General features: G+C 44.0%; 1 protein-coding gene across 1 annotated transcript; it reads right to left on the bottom strand.

Annotated features, from left to right (window-relative positions):
- Positions 1–312: 312 nt before the first annotated feature.
- Positions 313–8,462, bottom strand: ADCYAP1 (adenylate cyclase activating polypeptide 1). Its single transcript, XM_050767194.1, is given in 7 exon segments — positions 313–3,000; positions 4,089–4,187; positions 4,658–4,789; positions 6,959–7,069; positions 7,392–7,656; positions 7,659–7,693; positions 7,896–8,462. Coding segments are annotated over 7 exon segments (1,014 nt in total). The 5' UTR covers positions 8,078–8,462; the 3' UTR covers positions 313–2,810.
- Between the last annotated feature and the right edge of the window lie 13,364 nt (positions 8,463–21,826).

The following is a 21,826-nucleotide window of genomic DNA, read 5'->3' as shown; positions in this document are numbered from 1 at the left end:
TGAGCAATGTATATACACACTAGGGGATAGAAATTAATCTCAATTGTGTGTCTTATAATGTTGCAACATCGTGCCTGTCTATGAGCTTAAAACCTTCTTAGGCATCTCCATCTGAGAAGCTACTTTAATTTTTTAGCAGAATCCAGTAGCCCATCAAGTATTAAAGCACAGTTCATGAAAATACAAGGATGCTTAGATAGATATATATTCCAGACATAAAAAAATCTTATGGTTGCTAAAGAAATATAATACTTTAAGAGATTTTAAAGTAGTTATTTCCTGAATGTCTTTTTTCCCAAACATTAGACCAAGTTGCATTGTTTACAAAAATTTATTCATACAAATTTTACACACTTTATATAACAGTTATCAAAGTCCTAGTTATAGATATCATGTGTGTAATAATACTTGGTTAAGGTGTTTTTATAATCAGTTGCACACAAAATAAGAGCTTCAAGACTAATATCTACCTAAATTATCACTATATCATAAATCTGCTTCAGTTTAGTAAGGCTCTTGGCATTTCTAAAAAGTATACAAAAGATTAAACTGGGTGATCACTGTAAAATGCTTGCAACTAGCCACGGGAACACTAAATTAGACTTCATAAATAAAAGGTTAACTAGAGCCCTATTTCACCACTAACAGCTGACACAAATACAGAAAACTCTGCCCATTATCCAAGAAACAAATAATTAAGACTAAAATGCAAGCTGATGTGTTGCAGCATTGTAGGGCCACTAAATAGCCATCTGTGATTCGTGGCAATTTAAAAGGCGAAGAAAGGCACTAAAGCTGCAAACTGCATCCCGTGTCACATTGCCTGAGGAGACTGCAGAATTAAAGGAAGATTGATCCTATACACAGGACTCAGGCATAAATCGAATGCCTCTGTTTTCACTATTTGCAATGTGATCTCCTGGCAGCATCCATCCCGCCTGGGAATGCAAATCCAATTCTGTTTTCTTTGATTTATGACTTCATACTGATCAAATCCGTAAAGGAAACGGAAAGGTCCTTTAAACTTTACAAGCTAACGTTTAATCTTTCCTTGTTCTTTTTTTTTTTCTTCTTCTTCTTCTTCTTTTTTCAAAAAATAAAAAATAAACTTGTGCCTGAAATTTGGGAGAGTGGCTGGCTGGTTTGTCTGTTGCTGCTCGATCTGGTTGCTGGGTGAAGGTTCTTTTGTTTATAAAGATTACTCTATATGTTGAAAGAATTGACAGGAAACAGACATGCTTTCTTTAGCCAAAGAAAGGATACAAGGGTAGGTTCTCAGGGTCTTTTGGAGCTTGCTTACCTCACTCTTGACCACAGATATAAGATAGTACTCATACATATGAAGAAGAGGATTAAATGATTTATCAGTTAGCAAAACTGAGCAACATGTAAACACTACACATTCTAATATGACAAAGGTTGGTTTTATGAAATAAATTTTACTAAGCAATAAGCAATAATGTAGAAAAATACATTTTACCTACAAACTCAATAAACAAGAAACAAAGGGTTCATATTTAGTGCATAATTACTTATTAATAGCTACACAGGGGTTCCTAAAATTTACAATAAGTGCCTGCATCAAACAAAAAAAAGAAGCATTCACAAGTTTAAGAGAAGTGAATGAAAAATGGTAAACAGTACTTAAACAGTGCAGGAGGGTAGGAAGGAGAGGTCTCCATAAAACCACAAAGGAAAAGGGTGGCTCCTACAGAGCAGGTTTCAAAGGGGAGGATCCTGGCCATTTCACAAGATGAGAAGCATGGACAGCACTGGAGAAAAACACATTGTACTTTGCATCCATTTCCAATACCCAGCGCCCAAAGTCAGGACCATTGGGACTGGACTTGCCCTCAGCTTCCCAGACCTGGGACAACCTCAAACCAGTCCCTTTCCAGGGTCCTCCCCCTACCACCGCATGCTCTGCCTCTTCCAATATACTTCTGTGTCCTTCACTTTGTTCCAATTGCCCTAATTTGGGGATATTAGATTCCCTGGCAACTCAGGAAGTACAGAAAAAAGAGCGGTCTAACGAAGTCGCCTTTTCTGCACTTCCTCAACTCTTCCCCCAGGGAGAGGCGTGAATTCTGGGGAGAAGCACAATTTGGATCGAGCTGTTGTTTTATCGGGAGAATTTTCTTCTGGGCTGAGAGTCTGAAGAGAGACAACTACACATAAAAGGAGAATCAAAGAAAGCAGAAATATTGGAATTGTCACCCAACCAGGGGGACAGTGCCCAGTTGAGTTAGGCTGGGATTGAAGCAGCCTGCCCCAGAGACTCACTGGGAAAGAATGCCCTTCAGCAATTCTCCAAATCATTACCTCAAAATCTCTCTGGAGCAGGGCGTCATTGTTTATGTACAGTAGCAAATGGTAAGTAGTAATATCTTCAGGCCTGTCATGGATAAAAATACTATCCTTTTAATTCCAGTTTACAAAAATAGGAGTAATATTCAAAACAATGATTGTCTACTTTTCTATTTATTTTTATAAAAACATAAACAGCTCAGGCGAATTTTCAATCCTTGTGCACGCTTTGTATGAACTTCTCTCTATACTTATATATATATATTCTTTTTATATATTTATAATATATATCAATAATTGGTCCACAAAGTATATCTGTGCATTCTCTAGTGCTTTGTAAAAAGAAAAACAGTATTATTATCAAAATATTCATTTAATGGCTTTACTTCATTACATAAATACATGTTTGGATAGAACACACGAGCGATGACTGTTCAGTCAGTTTGGAAAACGACTTTTCATTGCGTCAGGGCTGTATACACAGGGTAGCTGGTAACTCATCGCTACAAATAAGCTATTCGGCGTCCTTTGTTTTTAACCCTTTGTTTATACCTTTTCCCTAGGACGGCCGCCAAGTATTTCTTGACAGCCATTTGTTTCCGGTAGCGACTGTAGCTGTCCGTGAAGATTCCATCCGAGTGGCGCTTGGAGAGCGGCTCCGCGTCCTCCTCCACGCCGCCGCCTAGGCTCCCACTGCAAGCAAAGGGGTCGGGAAGAGGGTGGCGGGGCGGGAGACACAGGTTCAATCGCTGCGGGGAGCAGTCGGGCCCCACCCCACGCGGGAGCCTTCCGGGAGGGCCCGGGGCTCGCACTGCCCACCGCACCGCCTCCCTCTGCCAGGAAGCAGCCTTAGGGAGGGCTGAGATGGAAGCCCCTCAATGCCTCCCTCCCCACCCAGGACTTCCCGGCACGAAACCCCACAGAGGGGGGGCCCGGGATGAGATCCGGGCAGACGACCTTTCTCCCAACGCTGCCTCTTGAGATCTGACCATCCGTGCGTTCGCACTAAATTGTCCTCACTGTTCCTCTCACCCCCGACGTACAGAGAAAATAACCAGAGAGCCCTAAACATGCCAGGCTGGCTGCTGCCCTGGAGTTTGCATCGATCCTACAATTCCTAGTCAAACATGAGCACTCCTCTCCCTCCTCAGGCCAAGTTGAAAAACGTGGTAATAATATAAGTCGACAGGCTGTAGGCAATATTTTTCACTGCATGAATTATTCATGGCGAAAATGTAATCTGTCTTCCCACGGGCTTTATTAAAATGTTGCCTTCTGCTGAGATACGCTTCACGCAAGCCCTATGCTCTCAGTTTCTCTGGCGTGAGCAAAACTGTTTGGTTCCCTAAGTCTTCAAATTTGGCTATTTATCATTTCGATTTGAATTTTCAGTAAATACAACCACCCCTTTCCCCATCCCCCCCCCCCCCAAAAAAAGTCATGCTTAGAGGAAATTATAGCAAAACCTCCCTGGAAGCTTGAAGGTTTTGAATGACCGAGAGGTTTGGTTTGGTTTCTCTTTCTTTTCACTCCCTCGCTCGCGTTCCCTTTTTCCCTCTTCCAGAGCTCTCTGGGCCAATTTAAGGTGCCACTTAAAAATCTCCGCCTGCGACCTGTGGCGGGTACCCACCCCAGACCCTGGGGCGCAGACTCACTCTGGGCCCCACGTGCACGCACGGCCGTGGAAGCCGCGCCGCCCGCCCTCCGCGCGCCCCACACAAGCACCCACTCCGGCGCGCGCGAGCCACCATGCGCGAGTTAATCCTTCCACAAACTCTTACCCCACGCCCTTGGCCACGAGCGACTGCAGGTACTTCCTGGCGGACAGCTGGTCCAGCACTTTGCGGTAGGCCTTGTTAAGGATCCCGTGGGCGACATCTCTAACGGGGAGGCAAAGTGCGCGCCCAGGGTCACTGATTCTGCCCCCCAGGTGGCCGCTGGAGACCCCCTTGTTGGGCGCGCGCCCCCTTGACTGTCAGGGAGGCTGACAGAGAAACCTCCAGAGGCACAGAACTCGCAACTCCCGGGACGATCCCGAGAGTAACTGCTAGGATTGGGAGTTAGTCCTGGCTCTAGGAATGGCAGCTGTGGAGTGTGGGTTCCTTGACGCCACTCACTGCCACTCTTTGGGCCACAGCCCCCTCGGTCCCCACGCAGCCCTCAGGTCCACATAGACCCGCCCGCTGCTAATTTTCTGTCACTGCAATAGGATCGGGCCAGGGAGAGGACAGGCTTGAGGACTTTCTTGGGGGGAAAAAAAAAATCCTCGGTGGGTCACCACACCACCCCTCCAGTCACCGCAGTCCCGAGCGCCCAGCCGCGGGTGTGCGCGAGGCCGCGCGAATCTCACCTTCTCTCGGAGGGGTAGTACAATGCGGAGGCGTCGCGCAGCGCGGAGGCGGGGCTCCCGGCGCCCGGCGGCTCCAAGTCGTAGAAGTCTTGGAGCGGGTTTCCGTCCTCGTCGTACGCCTCTTCCTCCGGCCTGCGGGGTGGCCCGGGACAGAAGGAGTGGTCAGTACAAGTTCCTCCCCAGCTCTGCGAGGACCCAAAGAAAGGGGCTCGCGCTGATTTTCACAGTTGATAAAAGTCCTCCACGGAGAATTGTCTTTTCTCCCAGGACTGGAGGTGGGAGTAGAGGTAAGGAGGAAGGAACCACACCCGACCATTCCTACCCCGCCAGGCGGCTCGCCCACCCCCCCTTTTCGCGGGTAAAGGGTGGTCCTGCAGGGCCACAGCCTCAACAAGCACTGGGAAACAGAGGCGTCTCCGCCGATCGCGCACACCTGGCTACTGAAAAGGACCGCCCCCCTCCCCGCCCGGCTCCCGAGCCTCCACAAAGCAGCAACGGGCGGGGACGAGAAAGGCCCTACGAGACTAGGCGCTGACCCACGCGAAGACCCGAATGGGGAGGCCCAGAAAGCAAAGGGGAAGATGGATGGGGTGTGCGGCGGCCAGCTCCGCAGCCACCCCCACCCCTGCCTCCGAGCCCAGGGGAGCCCTTCCCGGAGCAGATGTAGGTCACGGAGAACCTCGGTTTCTATTTTGGGCAGGAGAGGATCTGGCAGGAACATGAATAATAGATGCCCCTAAACTTAGCCAGTTTGGCGGCGGCTCAGACTGTGGCGTGTCCTAGCCCTCCGGTGCCTCTCGACCGGAGAAAGTGCCAGGCACACGGGAATTTGAAAATAGCTGAGGGTGAAACGAGGGTGTTTTAAGGCAACTAAACGAATAGTTCGCGCTAATCTGTTAGCGATGGCGGGGCCCCATCTCACCCCCAGAGCACAAGGAGGGGGTGCGATACCCAGCGAGTGCCTGGCGACTTCGCAGTCACCCTCATCTACAGCCTCCATTCTTGACATAGGACGGGTAGAGATGAGTTAAAACAAATCCTTCTCGCTTTGGACCCCTGGAGAGATTTGGAATGCAGCCAGCGCTAGTAGCACTCTCTAGGCAGGGATGGAGTCGTACTTCGTTACTTCACTCGCCTTTTCTCCATCCTTGGAGAGGTCAGGGCAAGGCAAGCACATACCTCCGCACGCCCCGCACCCAGCCTTTTCTCGGCGATGCGCCTCAGCCCTGGCCCGGGTACCCCGAACCCTGGGTCTTTCTGATATTGCCCTGGCCCGAGTCCAGATACTGGAATCCTAATAGAGAAGCCAGAACCCATCTCTCCGTTCAAATCAATGGTCAGCGGCCCCCCAAGGCTAATGTTCCTGGGCGAGGCTAGGAGAAGGCAGCTTCGCAGACAGAAAGAGCGCTCCTCTCTGCCCCAGGCGCCGCGGGTGCGGACCCTCCCCTGCCCAGGGCTCTTCCACAGTCCGGCACATCGGCCCGCGACTCCCTGGGGCTGCCTCCGGGAACCTGGGCAGCACCTGCCGATTAGAAACCCGGGGTTAAGAAAAAAGCCAAGGTTCCTCCATCCTGGGCCGGGCAGGGCTGCTCTCCCGCTCCTGCCTGCCTGCTGGCTTTCCCTTCCTCCTCCCTTGCGTCTGTTTTTCCCCCTCCTTCGCAGTCTCGTTCTTGTTCTTCCCTCTCTTAAGTCGCTTTTCCTCAATCACACCGGGCCAACACCCTCCCCCACCCCACGCCCCCCAAGACAGCCTGGGATTCAAAATGCAGTTGGAACACGGATCACTTGAAAGAAAGCTCTTCAGGGGAAAGAACTGGAATGAAATGAAGAGAAAGGGTGGAAAAGAGAGAGAGGCCCCACCCGGATAGTCCAGAACAAGCGGTAACAAAGCAAAGTCCGAAGGAGCTTCACGCTCAACCCCCGGCCAGGCTCCAGAGCTGAAGTTCTCCTAACTCATCCTAAGAATAGGTAAAAGAAACCAACCTAGGGGCCATGCCCTGCCCCCATCCTGCTGGCCAGGTTGGGAGAGGCGGGTTCTCCAGCGGCCAGAAGCTCACTGACTCTACTCGGGACCCTGAGCTGCCTAGGGCTGGGGGAGGGTTCCGAGCCGTCGCGGAGCCTGCCAGACCCTCCGACTAGAATGGGGACCCGCTGTCCAGCCAAGGCTGGCGGAGGCGCACTGGGGGCGCAGAGGGCAATGCTAGTAGTCTGGACCCAGAGGACTGCAGGAAGGAGACTGTGAGGAAGTGTCTGTGACTGGGAAGCCCCAGCTCCTGCTCGGCCCGGGCAGCCAGCACCTACCTGATCCCGGGGAACCGGAGTCCGGCGGCGGCAGGTGAGCAGTAGACGCTGCTGTGCATGATTATCCCATAGACCAGCAGGGCCAGCCTCGCTCCGCTACACATGGTCATTCTGCGCAGGATGGGAAAGAGGGCACACAGCTGTGAGAACGTCCCTGGCCTTCCACCCTCCAACCCCAAAAAACTCTCGAAGCTGGGGGAGGGACGGAGCGAAGCCCCGGCTCCCTGTATTGAACACCACTTAGCGACAGCCGGCGCGCGCCCTGCCACTTCTTGCTTGCTATAGTTAGAAATATATAAATATATGCATATACCCAGCGCCCAATAACTAGCCAGACCTGGTTGAAGGAAAGCTAACTATCCTGACGCGATGCCAGCGAAAGAATCAGCAGTCGAGTGAGTCGGTGGGTTTGGTAAGGTTTTCTTTCCCTTGCCCTTCAACTCTTACCGCTGTCAGGAGAGGGTGTGCTGCCAAGTAGGACGGCGGGCAAAGGGCTTCTTCAAGTTTCTGCGCTGGAGTCACAACCCGAGAGGCATCACCGTCTGGCGTTGGTGTCTGAGCAGAAGCCGCAGGAACGAGCAGGAGCAGCAGGAGGAGCTGCAGGACTTGTTTGCCGAGGCTCGTGTTCTGTTCAAAAGTTTGTAGACGAGCAGAACTAGGAGGGAGCGTGACACGGAGAGAAGGGGGCGAAGAGAGACAGAAGAAAGAAAGAGGGGGCGAGGAGGTAAAGCGCGGAGGAGCAAAGTGGCCGTAAGTCCACCCGGAGGAATAAGCAAGCGATTAAGGAAAAGAGGGAAAGTCAGAGAAGAAGGGGAGGAAGGAAAGGGAGAGGGCCGGTCGCCAGCAGGCCTTTGTAAGAGCCGCTGGTCAGGCAGCTGTGAGGGTCGACAGCGCCTTCTCTGCTCCAAGGTCTCTCTGGCTGCCTCTGAAGCTGCGGCTTCTTCAGCTGCTGCCGGTGGTTACAGAGGTGACCGGCCTTCTGCTCGTATTTATCTGTGCAGTCAGCAAAAATCTATCCGAACATGGTTTTTGGAGAGCCCTCTTTGTCAACATCTGTCTGCCTGTTGCCTTTAAGAACAGAATATTTTGTTTCACTGTTGCGCTCCGATTTTTATTCATGAAATGACTTCCTTTTTTTTTTTTTTCAGTCACGTAATGATCGGGTATCAGAAAAAGACGTCAGCATCCTAGTCCCTCAAGGAACATATTAACTATTCTGTGCTGTCCTCTTGGATGATAAGATCCGGAGTCATCGACTTCTCATAAACACCTTTCACTCATACAATCCAATTTTTAAGAAGTCCAATTATTTTTGATGGTTTTCAATTTCACCCATTTCTCAAGGACAGGTAAAGAATTTTTAGAATTTTGAGGATGGCAAAAGTTATGTTTTTAACTATATAATTACGATTTCTCTTTACTTTTTCATCAAGCCCCACCAATCAGAGCTCTGGTCTCTGGAGTTAAGCATCATCAAGCTCTCCTATTAATAAATTTAATTTAGATCTCCTAATTTCTTGCGTAGGTTCTTTCAGATAGACCATTAAATGTGGAAGTCGTTTTGCTTTTAAAGGGAAGTCTTGGAGGATTTTCAGTAAATCTCTCTTGAGTCTGGCTGCCGTTGACAGTCGGGCTAGGAGTAGATTGATGAGAGCTCAAGCTGCCTCCGGAGCGCGGCCTGCGGAGCTGTCCAGACTCCGGGTGCTGAAGTGTTCGGTCACAGATGCTACAAACGTTGAAAATTGCCACTGGTTTAATTTTTCACCAGAGCCTCTAAATTTGAAGAGTTGGCAGTAGTGCTATTAACGTGGCGATTCATTGCCTAAATCACCCCCATCGTTCAGATACATCTTTCCCCTTTGTAGTGTCCACAAATGCCCTAATGCTGAGAATGCTCTCCATCCCTGCCTGGATTTGAGGAAAAAGCATTCTGTCCTCCGTTAGTCCTGGCTTTTGGATCTCTAGACTGGCCGTTTGGCTACCTTCACACCTTCTGTGGCTCTTACAGATTTTAAAAATTGATGTTGTGAAATTGTGTTTTCCACAAGAAATGAAATGTTAAGAATTTTGGGGTGAGAAATATGTTTTTCCACTTTGTTTACAACTTGAGCTCTGTTTGGGAAACACAGATGGACTGGGAAAGCATGAGGGTTCCCAGTACAAGTTCACTTGATGAAGGTTTCTAACAGGAATCCCTCTGCTGGAAACAGTTAAATTTTTTTTAACTGAAAATGATGTGGTAAGAGGAAAGCAATAAGGGAAGACCATATCCACCCAGAGGCTTCCAATTTCCTGCGTAATTTAAGAAGGGTCATATATTTCTACACCAGTAAGAGAAATTGGGTCTATTTCTTGAAAGAAAGAAAGGAAGGAAGGAAGGAAGGAAGGAAGGAAGGAAGGAAGGAAGGAAGGAAGGAAGGAAGGATCCATCAGTAACCATTAGAGTGCATTTTAATTATTTGGATCTTACACAAAAATTAGGGGAAATTCCAGTTTAGTGAGAGGGTTTCCTGTTACTATGATTCGGATCTAACATTTAAATAAGCTATATTAGTTCTGCATGCTTTTTCCAAGATATTATGTTTCTCCTTCTAAATGCTGTTCCCGCTCTTACTTGAGATTTAATACTTCCTCCTTCTTAAAAAAACTAAGTTTTGCTTATTCCTGGCCATGAATGACCAAAAACTGTCTGCTTCTTCTTAGTTTATTCCTGGCCGTGCTTCAGATTGTCTGCCTTCAATAAAGCTTCAAACCACATCTACATGGGAATATGTCTCTTTTACTCTGATACATATGCTCACTGATTTATGTCGGAGTGTTTACATGCCTGTGTTCCGTGTTCAGCTCTGCCTCTGCAGCAAGCTCGCACACAAAGAGCCTGCGGTGAACACTACCAGATAATCAAGCAGAGACGTCTTTCTTACTAAAGCGCCCAAAGCTATTCCCCACTGTGGCTTTCCTGTCTTCCGCCTTGCTTCACGTCAAAGGTGAACCCCATTAAAAACCTTACTCTTTCCTCCCACACGAATTCTGAAATGAGTTCAATCTGAAGAAATATTTGAAAATTTCCAAGACTCCTTGTACAATTCACTACTCAACTTTAGTAAAGGGAGCCACCATGTGGGGAGTTTGCTGACTTCACGGCCTATTAAAGGGGGAAAACCACAAACACGATTAACCATCTGGGGGGGACGACTAACTGCTGGCTCCAAGGGCCAACAGGGGCTGAACTGTGCCTCTGACTTACCAAGGCTATGACCCCTGCGCTCTTCTCAGCTTAGATACCCTCAGCTCAGAACTCAGGGCTCAGCACCCAAAAATTACAGGCCTTCAGACCTGAACCCATTCACCAGAGTGAAAGACTAAACAGAGAACTTGAAATTCTTGGTCACTGAACTCCTGAAAATCAAGTTTCGAGACCCAGCAATTGCTCAACACAATCTAAAGACCCACCCAGCCCTGCCCACACTGCCTGGGGGAATCAAACTCCCACAGGATCACCCGCAGATCTTTTGTTGCTCGTGGCCATCATCTAGTTGGGCATGTTTGACATCTCTCCCAGGGGAGCTTTCCTATTCATGAAAATCTGGCCTTGGGCCCCTGGGCCAAGGGAAAAGGCCAATAGATAGGAGGAACTCGAAGCTGCTAAATGAGAGTATAGGCCCCTTCTGCTTTCTATTGGTTGGAGGGAATATGGGATGACTGATGTTTCAAAGACCAAAACTACCCCCAAACGCCCCTCTGATTCTAATCTTGGAAGGCTCCAGTCAAGCATTAGCACAGCATCCTGGAGGGACTTTCGGGGGCCAGCGAGGAAGAGGGGACTTGTCAGCCCAAAACCCCAGGCTAGAGAGACTAGCAGCCCCAACATGCACTGAGGAGGCGTGGGGCAGTGGCCAGGTGGGATACTGTGGCCCAGTCCGACAGACATGCTAATTGCAAGTGGAGACCCCAGTCTGGCTTGAAGTGCAGGTAGGAGCTGGAGGGTGAATCCTAGGGGCCCTCAACTAAAGCACTTTTATGAGAGGAGAGAGAGAAAGGGAGGAGGAGCTAGAGGAGAATTGGGGAAGAGCAAGACCAGGGTACAACAGCCTTCCAGTTTTACTGTTCTTACCCAGTTTCCCTCACGAAGGGTACTTAGGTATTTAGGGTTAAGAGTACAAGAGAAACCTTCCAACCTCCTATATATAATTGAAAATGATGAAAGAGAGGATTGGGGGAGAGGAGGAAGAAGAGACCAAAGAATTAGAACTTTCTGTTTACAGATAACACAAAGGAATTTCAAGTCTTCTTTCCAATGCTCCCACTCCCTCCCCTCAGTGCTCACCAGAAGACTTCCCAGGCCAGCAAAGTAGATTTCCCAGGCTGGCAAAGTTTCTTTCTAGGCTATGAGGATTGTTACGTTAGCTGGAATCATATTCAGCTAGAAAAATTAGAAGAACAACGGAAATCTTAGAGTAGGAGGTCTAACCAGCATCCTCCCTGAGGCACAGCAACTGAAGGTGACTTGAGCTAAGCCCTGACCTGCCCCGAAGAGGCTGTTTATATATATTTGTTGGAAATGATTTAATAATACTCTGAACTTCAAGTCCCTAATGTATCAACTTTTATCCTGTTGGTCCTTCAGATGTGAAAACAAGTTTTGGTAAGAAATGATAAATACTAGCTAAAAGTCAAACTAACCCTTCCCCAAATTGGTTTTCCTGGTGGCTAACACATCCGCCTTTGTTGAAGGGTCAATCCTTGAACCTTGAATTAACATTCAATTTAAAGAACTCTAGCCTCTGAGGAAGTGGGCTTTTGTATTCAAACAAGAGGAATATGTCTAGTATACATACTGGGAGTTTGAATTGCAGATGGCTTCACAACATTAGCAAATAGTATAGTGTTTGTACTGTTGTGTCTGTGCCAGGTTTCTGCCTTTGGACCATCACCACTTGGGAAGTTGGCTTTCCTTCTTTTGCATGGGGAGTCTTCAACATCTTTTAAACTGCTCCCCTCCACCCCCATACTGCAAATCAGTGGTGAGCTAAATGTATTTTTGCCTTTAAGCAGCCCAGTGAAGTGTGGCTCCTGGTCACTTGGATAAGATTTCCACTACTTTCTTTTTGGATCAGTCACCCGTAGTACCCAGGATTTCTCCATCACATTCTCTTTCCTTAGCTACATATCTCTATACCATTACCTTTTACTACCACTATCTCTATATCCTACAACATTAGATTTTTCTTAATCATATAAAAGGACATGTTTGCTCAAAGCATCCTCACACATTCCTAGTATAAATAATCTAAATCAAGATTGGAAAAGTTGTGCATTCTTATTCTTTTTTTTTTTTTTGAGACGGAGTCTCGCTCTGTCCTCCAGCCTGGAGTGCAGTGGCGCAATCATGGCTCACTGCCACCTCTGCCTCCCAGGTTCAAGAGATTCTCCTGCCTCAGCCTCCTGAGTAACTAGGACTACAGGCGCCTGACACCACGCCCGGCTAATGGTTATATTTTTAGTAGAGACAGGGTTTCACTATCTTGACCAGGCTGGTCTCAAACTCCTGACCTTGTGACCCACCTGCCTCAGCCTCTCAAAGTAATGGGATTACAGGTGTAAGCCATCACACCTGGCACATTCTATTCTTTTTTAGCCAGTACTTAGCATAAGAAGCAGGCTATAATAAGCTTTTTCAGTAAACAAGCCTGATGCAAACCATCATCCTCTCCTGTGAGTGACAAAAGTGAATTATAACACTGTATTCCATTTCACTTAAACCTTTTCTCTTCTGACTCTTCCAGAAAATGCAATGACTAATGACTCACTCCATACCGATTACACCTGTAGGGAAACCCAAATGTTCTGAACCAGAACATCATGACCATCACTTACTGGACTGCATGCATCATGCCTTTCAGAACTCACTGTGAAGTAAGAAGCTGATGAGCTTACCTATAATGTGTCGTGACTTCTCTGACCTTCAAAATGTTGTGCTTCACACACACTGAAAACAACTAGGAAAGGAAGGCTTTCCAAACCACATGAGTAAAGCTTCTCTCTAATCTAAGAACAGAATTGCATATTCACAGAGCCAAGAAATTTTGCCTGTTGTTTTAAGACATAAAGCAGACATCCAAGAAACAAAAACCAGGATCTAACCTTTGCTTACAGGTTTGGATGATTCCAAATATCTCACATATATGGCTCTACTAAGGCCTTATTCTCTGAACATTAGTTTACTGGGTACCAAAAATGTATATCCCAGACTTCACTGTGTAGCATCTTCCAAATTCTCCCCACATTTCCAGAGCACCTCCTCTAAAAAGCCAACAAGAAGAAAGTCTGCTCTCTACTTCAGTTTAAATCCTCTGTTCATATAAGGCTTAAATGCAGAAGGAAAAGCTTGGACAGGATCCAGGAAAACCAATATCCTAAATAAGTTTTTGAGACCACTTCAGAAAATGTTGGAAGGGGAATCTACATGCAAAATAAAACAAGGTTATTGTGTGTAAAATCAAAAGAAGATCTTCCTTTGTGAGTTCCTAGCATCCCTCTGCCCTTTGGGCTCAGGCTTGGCATTATCTACCTGTGAATATAGGTTTACCTGTAACAATTTTGGAGCCTTGTTTTTATTATCATTATTACTAACTAACACTGTATGGTAATCATAGCTTTGCAGTTTTTGTTTGTCTATTTTGGTTTGTTTTTTGTTGGTGTTGTTTTTTACAGGGTCTTGCTGTGTCACCCAGGCTTGAGTGCAGTAGTGTATTCATAGCTCACAGCAACTTCAAACTCTTGGGCTCAAGTGAGCTTCCTGCCTTAGCCTCTTGAATACTTGGGACTACAGGCACATGCCACCACCATGCCTGGCTAATTTTATTATTATTATTATTATGCAGAGACAAGGTCTCCCTATGTTGCCCAGGCTGGTCACAAACTCCTAGACTCAAGCATCCCAAAGTGCAGGGGTTACAAGTATGAACCAGTGTGCCCAATCTGAAAATGAAAATACTTTTCAAATAACCCTTTGTCTCTACCCAAATATACAGAGGCATAAATTTTTAAAAACTATCATCTGCTTGGAATACTATTACATTTGTCATAAATGTACTGCTTGAAATTTTTAATTATTATTTCTTTAAATTATTTTAAATCCTTCTTCCCAAAGGGACTGTATGGTTTTGCTACTCACCAGTGAATAACAGCAACAGCAACAACTGTTTAATGAGCGCTTACTGGGCTAAGTGCTTGACTACTTATTTCCTTTCCCTCGCAACAAACTTCTTTGTAGGCACTATTATTACCTCCATTTTACAGATGAGAAATCGAGGCTAAAAGAACTCTGGTACCTTATCCAAAGTTACACAGCTGCTACATTGTAATGCTGAGCTTCAAATTCAAGTCTCAATGACTCCAGACAGTCTTAATAGCCATAGTATGTTATACTGGCGTATTTATTTTCTGTAGGAAATTTTTTTTTTTTTTGAGACGGAGTCTCACTCCATCACCAGGCTGGAGTGCAGTGGTGCAATCTCGGCTCACTGCAACCTCCGCTTCCCGTGTTCAAGCAATTCTCATGCCTCAGCCTCCCGAGTAGCTGGGACTACAGGCGTTCGCCACCTTGCCCAGCTATTTTTTGTATTTTTAGTAGAGATGGGGTTTCACCATGTTGGCCAGGATGGTCTCGATATCGTGACCTCATGATCCGTCCACCTCGGCCTCCTAAAGTGCTGAGATTACAGGCGTGAGCCACTGTGCCCAGCCAAGGAGTTTCTTTTAAGCACATAACAAATTTTGCTGCAATCTTTTTTTTAATTTTTAATTTTTTTAATTTTTAAAGATTAAAAACTTAGAGATTAAAAATTATGAACCTAGAAAATACTGAGTTTTTGTTACAATAGTTTTAAACTAAAAAAAAATGTATACCAACAAAGCTGGTCTCAAACTCCTGAGCTCAAGGAGTTTCTTTTTCTTTTCTTTCTTTCTTTTTATTTTTATTTATTTATTTATTTATTTATTTTTTTTTTTTTTTTTTTTTTTTTTTTTTTTGAGACAGAGTCTCACTCTGTCACCCAGGCAGGAGTGCAGTGGCGCGATCTTGGCTCGCTGCAAACTCTGCCTCCCGGGTTCACACCATTCTCCTGCCTCAGCTTCCCGAGTAGCTGGGATTACAGGCACCTGCCACCACGCCCAGCTAATTTATTCTGGTTTTTAGTACATCATCATCATATCTTATTAAATCATCATGTAATTCAATACCACAGAAATCGTATGATTAGTGAGTCAAGACCTTTGTGAGTCAAATGAGATGATGTATATAAAAATGCTTTACAAACAAAAATCCTAGACCAGTAGAAGGAAAGGGAAATTAACATTTATTAAGCTCCTTCTTTGATGGCAGTGATACACTCTGTATTAGCAAACATTGTCTCATTTAATCCTCTTATTGCCCTGTGAGATAGGTATGGTATTATTATCACTATTTTTATTGACAGCTAAACTGGGTTTCTTAAAGATTAATTAGCTTGCCCAGAGCACACAGCTAACAACTGACAAAACCAGGTTTCAAAGCTAAGACTAGCTATTTCCAAAGTTACCATACTTCCTCTCCCCAGTTGTCCTCCCTGGAAGTGCTGTACAGTTACAATCATCAGGAAGGGGAGAGGAAGCATAGCTTTCCCAAAATGCACTTGATTCTTTAACTAAACACCAGTTTTAAGGCAGGCATTAAAAAAATCATTTTTGTTTTTATTTCACATCTTAAAATAGATGAAGAGGTTATGTGCAAGTATCATTTCCAAGAACATTTCAAAAGAGAAGTAATGAATAAAGTTGCCCTCACAGGTATTTAAAAATGTGATAAAGTTGCAGCAATTAAAACAGTGTGATTCTGATGAAATAATAGAACAATAAATAAATACAAAGTAGTTAAATATTAAAAAACTACTAGTATATAATCCCCAATGAAAACAGTAGAATACTGGGATAACTGACTGCTCATTTGAAAAAAGAGATAACTTAGATGTCTACTTCATATCCTACAACCTCAAATATATTCAGATGGATTAAAGACTTAAATGTAAAAACCTCAAAAGTACTAGATAAAAAATATATAATTTTAGAACTGTAAAGGAAATTTTAAGACTGCCAGTTAAAAATAAACCATAAAAGGAGATAATAACAAATCGACTAAAATGTTTTTCATGTTTTTATATTAAAAGAAAATTCACAAACTTAAATGCCAAATGAAATTTTGAGAGAAATTTTATCATTTATGAAAAATCAAGAAATCAAATTGCTGAAATAGAACACAAATCCATAAAGAAAAGACAATCACGCCTAAATGCCAAATGGATCAAGGACATAAACAGGCAATTCAGAAAATTAGAAATATGAATGACCAACAAATTTGCAAAAAATCTTCAGGAGAATTTTCTCCTTTTCCAAATGGATGGTCAGTTCTCCCAGTACCCTACTCTTTCCATTGGAAATTGCATACTAGCATTTTTATTTCTTTATATTTATGTACTTAATATTTATTCCTTTGATCAATTTGATGCAGCACCGATGGGTATACAAGTACAAATCATAATCTATCAAATTGAAACAATGTTTTATATTCTACTGTGTTGTACTGTCACACATGCTAGGAAGCACATGTCCTCAAGCACTGCTGGCAGGAGTGTATATTGATCCAGCTTTTCCAGAGAGCAGTCTGTCAATTATGCATAAATTTAACCCACTGACTTGACTTCTGTGAAGGAAAGGAAATGCTGAGGAAGTAAGTTAGCATGAATCTGTTCAAAGCTGAACTACAGCTCTATGCATAGCACCACTGATGATAATAAAGAATATTTGACAACAATCATAAAATGTCCTATAAGAGCATTGATTAAATTTATTAAATTATTTGTACATTCCTACAAGGGAAGATAATTTCTACTGTAAAATAATGAAATGACATGATGCTGTAGAAAAATATTTAACGACAAAAGAAAATATTTACAATATGTTACTGAAAAGAGAGAGAGCAGATAATAAACTTACATGTACAATACAATATCAATTTTTTAAAAACAAAACATTTCTACGGTTTTTTCTTTATATTTTTATTTCTCTATATGTATGCACTTAATATTTATTCCTTTGATCTATTTGATGCAGCACCAATGGGTATACAAGTACAAATCATAATCTATCTTCCTCCTAGAAGAGTCTATACCAAAACATTAACAATGTGCAACACTAGTTTTGGAATTAGGAGGGAGAATATGGATTCTTTTTATTTTCTTATGTTTGTCTATTTTTTCATAAAGCTTTTGAAGTATATATTTTTATAAAAGAAAAAAGTATGGGAATTATATTTTAATATAATGCCTGACATCTCTTTATTATATTTTTAGTAAAGATATACTTCCTCTTTGTCAAAGTTTCTTTTGTCTTATATGGAGCTAAGCATCTATGGATTCTTCTCATTATGCTGATTTTTGACCTCCACTTGGAAGGAAAGCTAACGGCAAACCAGGACAGATAAAAGAAGAAGAGAACCAAGCCAACATATTAAGGAAGCAAGCTGGGCAAAGCAAGTGCGAGAAGAAACAGCAGAAGGGAGAGGCGAGCAACCCGGCTATCAGCAGTGCTCATTTCCAGTGTAGATAATGAATCATCTCGTGTGTAATATTTACTGATAAGATTAATTGAATGTGTTAAATCAAATTTGTGCTGAATGAGGTTAAGCTGTATCTTAGAAGCACAGTTCACCCCACATTATTCAGAGGTAGAACATCTAGCTTGTGGTTTAGTCAGTGTTTGGCTCCTTTATGATCCAATTATCTTGTTATGTTTTGTGGGACCAAGGAGGTCCAGATTCCTGGTGACTGTCTCCTGACTCCTCACACACACAACCCATAAAGTACATCTTCCCCATGTCAGGTTTCAGGGCTAGTTGTTACCAGGGCTGAACAACATTTAGAAGCACGCTTGGTCAGGGGCCATGTTGAGGCCATTAGTCAGAAGTTCCAAAAGGTGGTGGATATAGGTTGATGTCTTATGCCCCAATACCTCGGAATGTGGTCTTATTTATAAATAAAACCTTTGCAGATGTAGTTCAGATGAAATCATTAGGATGGACCCTAACCCAGTATAACTGATATCCTTATAAAAAGGGGAAATTTGGGCTGGGCACAGTGGCTTATGTCTGTAATCCCAGCACTTTGGGAGGCCAAGGCAGGTGGATTGCTTGAGCCCATGAATTCTTGACCAGCCTGGGCAACACAGCAAGACCCCGCATCTACAAAAAAATACAAAAATTAGCCAGGGATGGTGGCACGTACCTATAGTCTCAGCTACTCAGGAGGCTGATGTGGGAGGCTCAGTTGAGCCCAGGAGGTGGAGGTTGCAGTAAGTGGAGATTTCACCACTGCACTCCAGCCTGTGTGACAGACCTCATCTCAAAAAAAAATTAAAAATTAAAAAAGATAAAAAGGGAAAATTTGGACACAGACACAGACAGGTCCAAGAGTAGATTATGTGAAGACTGGATTTGTGCTGCCACAGGGCAAGGAATGTCTGGGCTACCAGAAGCTGGAAGAGGCAAGGAAGGATCCTTCGACTACAAGTTTCAGAGAGAGCATGGCCCTGCCAACACCTTGATCTTGGACTTCTAACCTCCAGAACTATGAGACAGCAAATGTCTGTTGTTCTGAGCCCCCAGATTGTCATCCTTTGCTAGGGCAGCCCTAGGAAACAAGTGCAGATAATAGGGTCTCTCCCTCTCCAAAAGAAGGGCACCCCATGGGATGCTGGGAAATAATCAAGATACTCAAATACTACTGTGCCCAACTAGCCTGGCTGCTGTAAAGCTCGTCAAAGCACGAGCAGTCTCCTGCCTGCATGCATAGGCAGAACCTCTGTCTGTTTTATACATACGTACATATACCTTCACCCTCAACTTTCATTTTCCACCTTTTTTTTTTTTTTTTTTTTTTTTGAGATGGAGTTTCGCTCTTGTTGCCCAGGCTGGAGCGCAATGGTACGATCTGGGTTCAATGCAACCTCCAAACCCTGGGTTCAAGCGAATCTCCTGCCTCAGTTTTCCAAGTATCTGGTATTACAGGCGTGCACCACCACACCCGGCTGATTTTGTATTTTTAGTAAAGACGGGGTTTTGCCAAGTTGGTCAGGCTGGTCTTGAACTCCTGACCACAGGTGATCCACCTGCCTCAGCCTCCCAAAGTGCTGGGATTACAGGCGTGAGACACCATGCCCAGCCTTCCATCATTTTTTATTAAACAGAGAAAAAGAATTGGTCATCCTCACAGGATTGCTGCACAGAACTAATATCTTCAAACATACTGGGAAGCACTTTGGAAAGGAAGGGAATACATAAATACAACAGAACTAAGTAAGATGACAACCATACTAAACATGCTGAACAGAAGTAGCTACAGGGCATGATACATTAGGCCAATTGTTAACTCTAATACTGTTTAAATGGTCGGCAATTTCACGATGCTTCTCTAGCGCAGGTTAAAACAACAAACCACTGCACCAACTCATTGCTGTGCAGGCTGAGTGATCTGCATGGAGCTGTCTGTATGGTTTACGTACTCTTGGGCAACAGTGTGTGATGGTTATTCCCTAGACAGTCACAGGACAGACACCTAATAAATAAGGCTGTCCCCGGAAGGCAAGTGTTTTGCAAAATAAATAAAATCTCTCTAGGAAAACTGCATGACTCAGAGGAATAGGCAGAGAACAAAAGAAGGACACCACAGTGTCTTTAAGATGACGCATCTTGAAGGTGTCTCAACACTCATAGATTCTAGATTCAGTGAAAGACACCATTCTAAGAAAGTCAGCCCCATGTCAGCCTCATTCTGAAGGCAGGACCATTCGTCTTTCCTCTCCAAATGCCCCCCTCTAGGGATAAACACATATTTTAGAGCTGGAAATATTTTTACCTGTCCTCTTTTAATGCAGTCTAAATGCTAGGCAAACTTTTACATTTAGAACAAACTCCCCAAAAATGTGAAACAAATGTCCTGTCTCTTGAGCCCAGAATTATGTAAAAATCTAAACACAGTAATATCATGTGTAGGCTGCACATAGAGCAACTGGAAGGTTGAGGTCAGTAGTTTAGCACTATATGTACAACTGTAGACAGTAGACCTCTACTACATCTTATAAAGCCAAGTCAAAATACAAATATCAGCAAGCTTTTGTCAGTTAACAACATCAAGTGTTGAAGGGGCTACAGAAGCCACATAAGACTTGAAAACCAAAAAAAAAAGACTTGAAAACCTCCTGCCATCAAGAAGTTTGTAATCAAAATAACTAAAATCAACATGCATTTTCGTAAGTTGTCTATTGAGTTCCTTAAGTCAGGTCCTCTCTACTTACCTGCTACTGCCCTCATTCAGAAAATATCTGCAGATGCACACAGCTGCCAGAAATATTTTGTTTTGAAACTTCTAGCAAGTATCCCAATTAGAGAAGACTGAGTCAGTAAGTAAGACATTGCCACTCACAAGGGTAAGTGCTGTGTTGTTACCTAAGGCAGTAGGTATGAATGGAAGCTTCAGCAGCTTTGCAAATTGTTTTTAAAAATCACTGGGCTTGTGAAGACTACTTGGCCTGCAAACTGTGCAAGTGCATCCTAATACAGATGTTACCTAGGCTATTATCTTTCAGGTCCACAATAAAAATAACAAAACACACTGAGCTCAGTGGCTCATGCCTGTAATCTGAGCAGTTTGTGAGGCCATGGTGGTTGCTGGAGTCCAAGAGTTCAAGACCTGCTTGGGCAACATGGGGAAACCCTGTCTCTACAAAAAATACAAAAATTAATGGGCATGGTGACACGTGACTGTGGTTCCAGGTACTAGGGAGATTGAGGTGGGAGGATCGCTTAAGCCCAGAAGGTTGAGGCTACGATAAGCAGTGATCACACCACTGCCCTCCAGCCTGGGTGACTGAATGAGACTGTGTCTCCAAAATAAAAGATAATATATATCTTTGTGTTACAAATAGCATACCCACCCCCACACACACACACACATCATCATCATCATCATTATTTACTTTACTGTCACGGCACATAGCAGATTCCACCCGACAATTAAATTAGAATACATAGAAGAGGCAGAAATTAAATGTCATTCTACTTACAACGTTATTTCTCTTAGAATTTCCCCCAAAGTCTTATAGAACATGAACACATATACTAACGAAGATTTTATGACTGCTATCTCCTTGCCTTCACTGTTTTTTTTTAAGCCACACCACTCTGAAATTAAAAACATGCAGTTGGCCAGATATAGAAAAATCTACAATGCTTTGAAAGTTGCTAAAATCATGCCTGTGTTTAACCTACGATGACAAAGGTATAGTGGTTTCCTTTAAAGGAAAGATATTGATGAGGTAGGGACAGGAAGGAGCCTTCTGGAATGGTGCTATACCTTAATCTGGGTGATGGTTTCATATATCTAAACATAAATAAAAGATTATCAACAGGTAGACTTGAGATTTGTGCACTTCAAGTTATACCACAATAAAAATTTTTATTTCTGTTTATTAAGTGTATTCCTGCTCAAAATTAGGTAAATCGGTACTACGTCAAGTTATAGTAGTAACAACCTATAGATTAATAAGTTAATAATAATTAATAAAATTATTGCATTTTACAAGTCATGAGATCAGCCAGGCATGGTGGCTCATGCCTACAATCACAGCGCTTTGAGAGACCAAGGCAGGGGAATCACTTGAGGCCAGGAGCAACATAGTGAGACCTTGTCTCTACAAAATACTTGTTTTTTAAATTAGTGGGGGATGGTGGTGCACGCCTGTAGTTCCAGCTGCTTGGGAGATTGAGGTGAGAGGATT

Source organism: Macaca thibetana, chromosome 18 (assembly GCF_024542745.1).
Source record: "Macaca thibetana thibetana isolate TM-01 chromosome 18, ASM2454274v1, whole genome shotgun sequence".
NCBI classification, from domain to species: domain Eukaryota; kingdom Metazoa; phylum Chordata; class Mammalia; order Primates; family Cercopithecidae; genus Macaca; species Macaca thibetana.
This window is presented reverse-complemented; position numbering and strand designations above follow the sequence as displayed.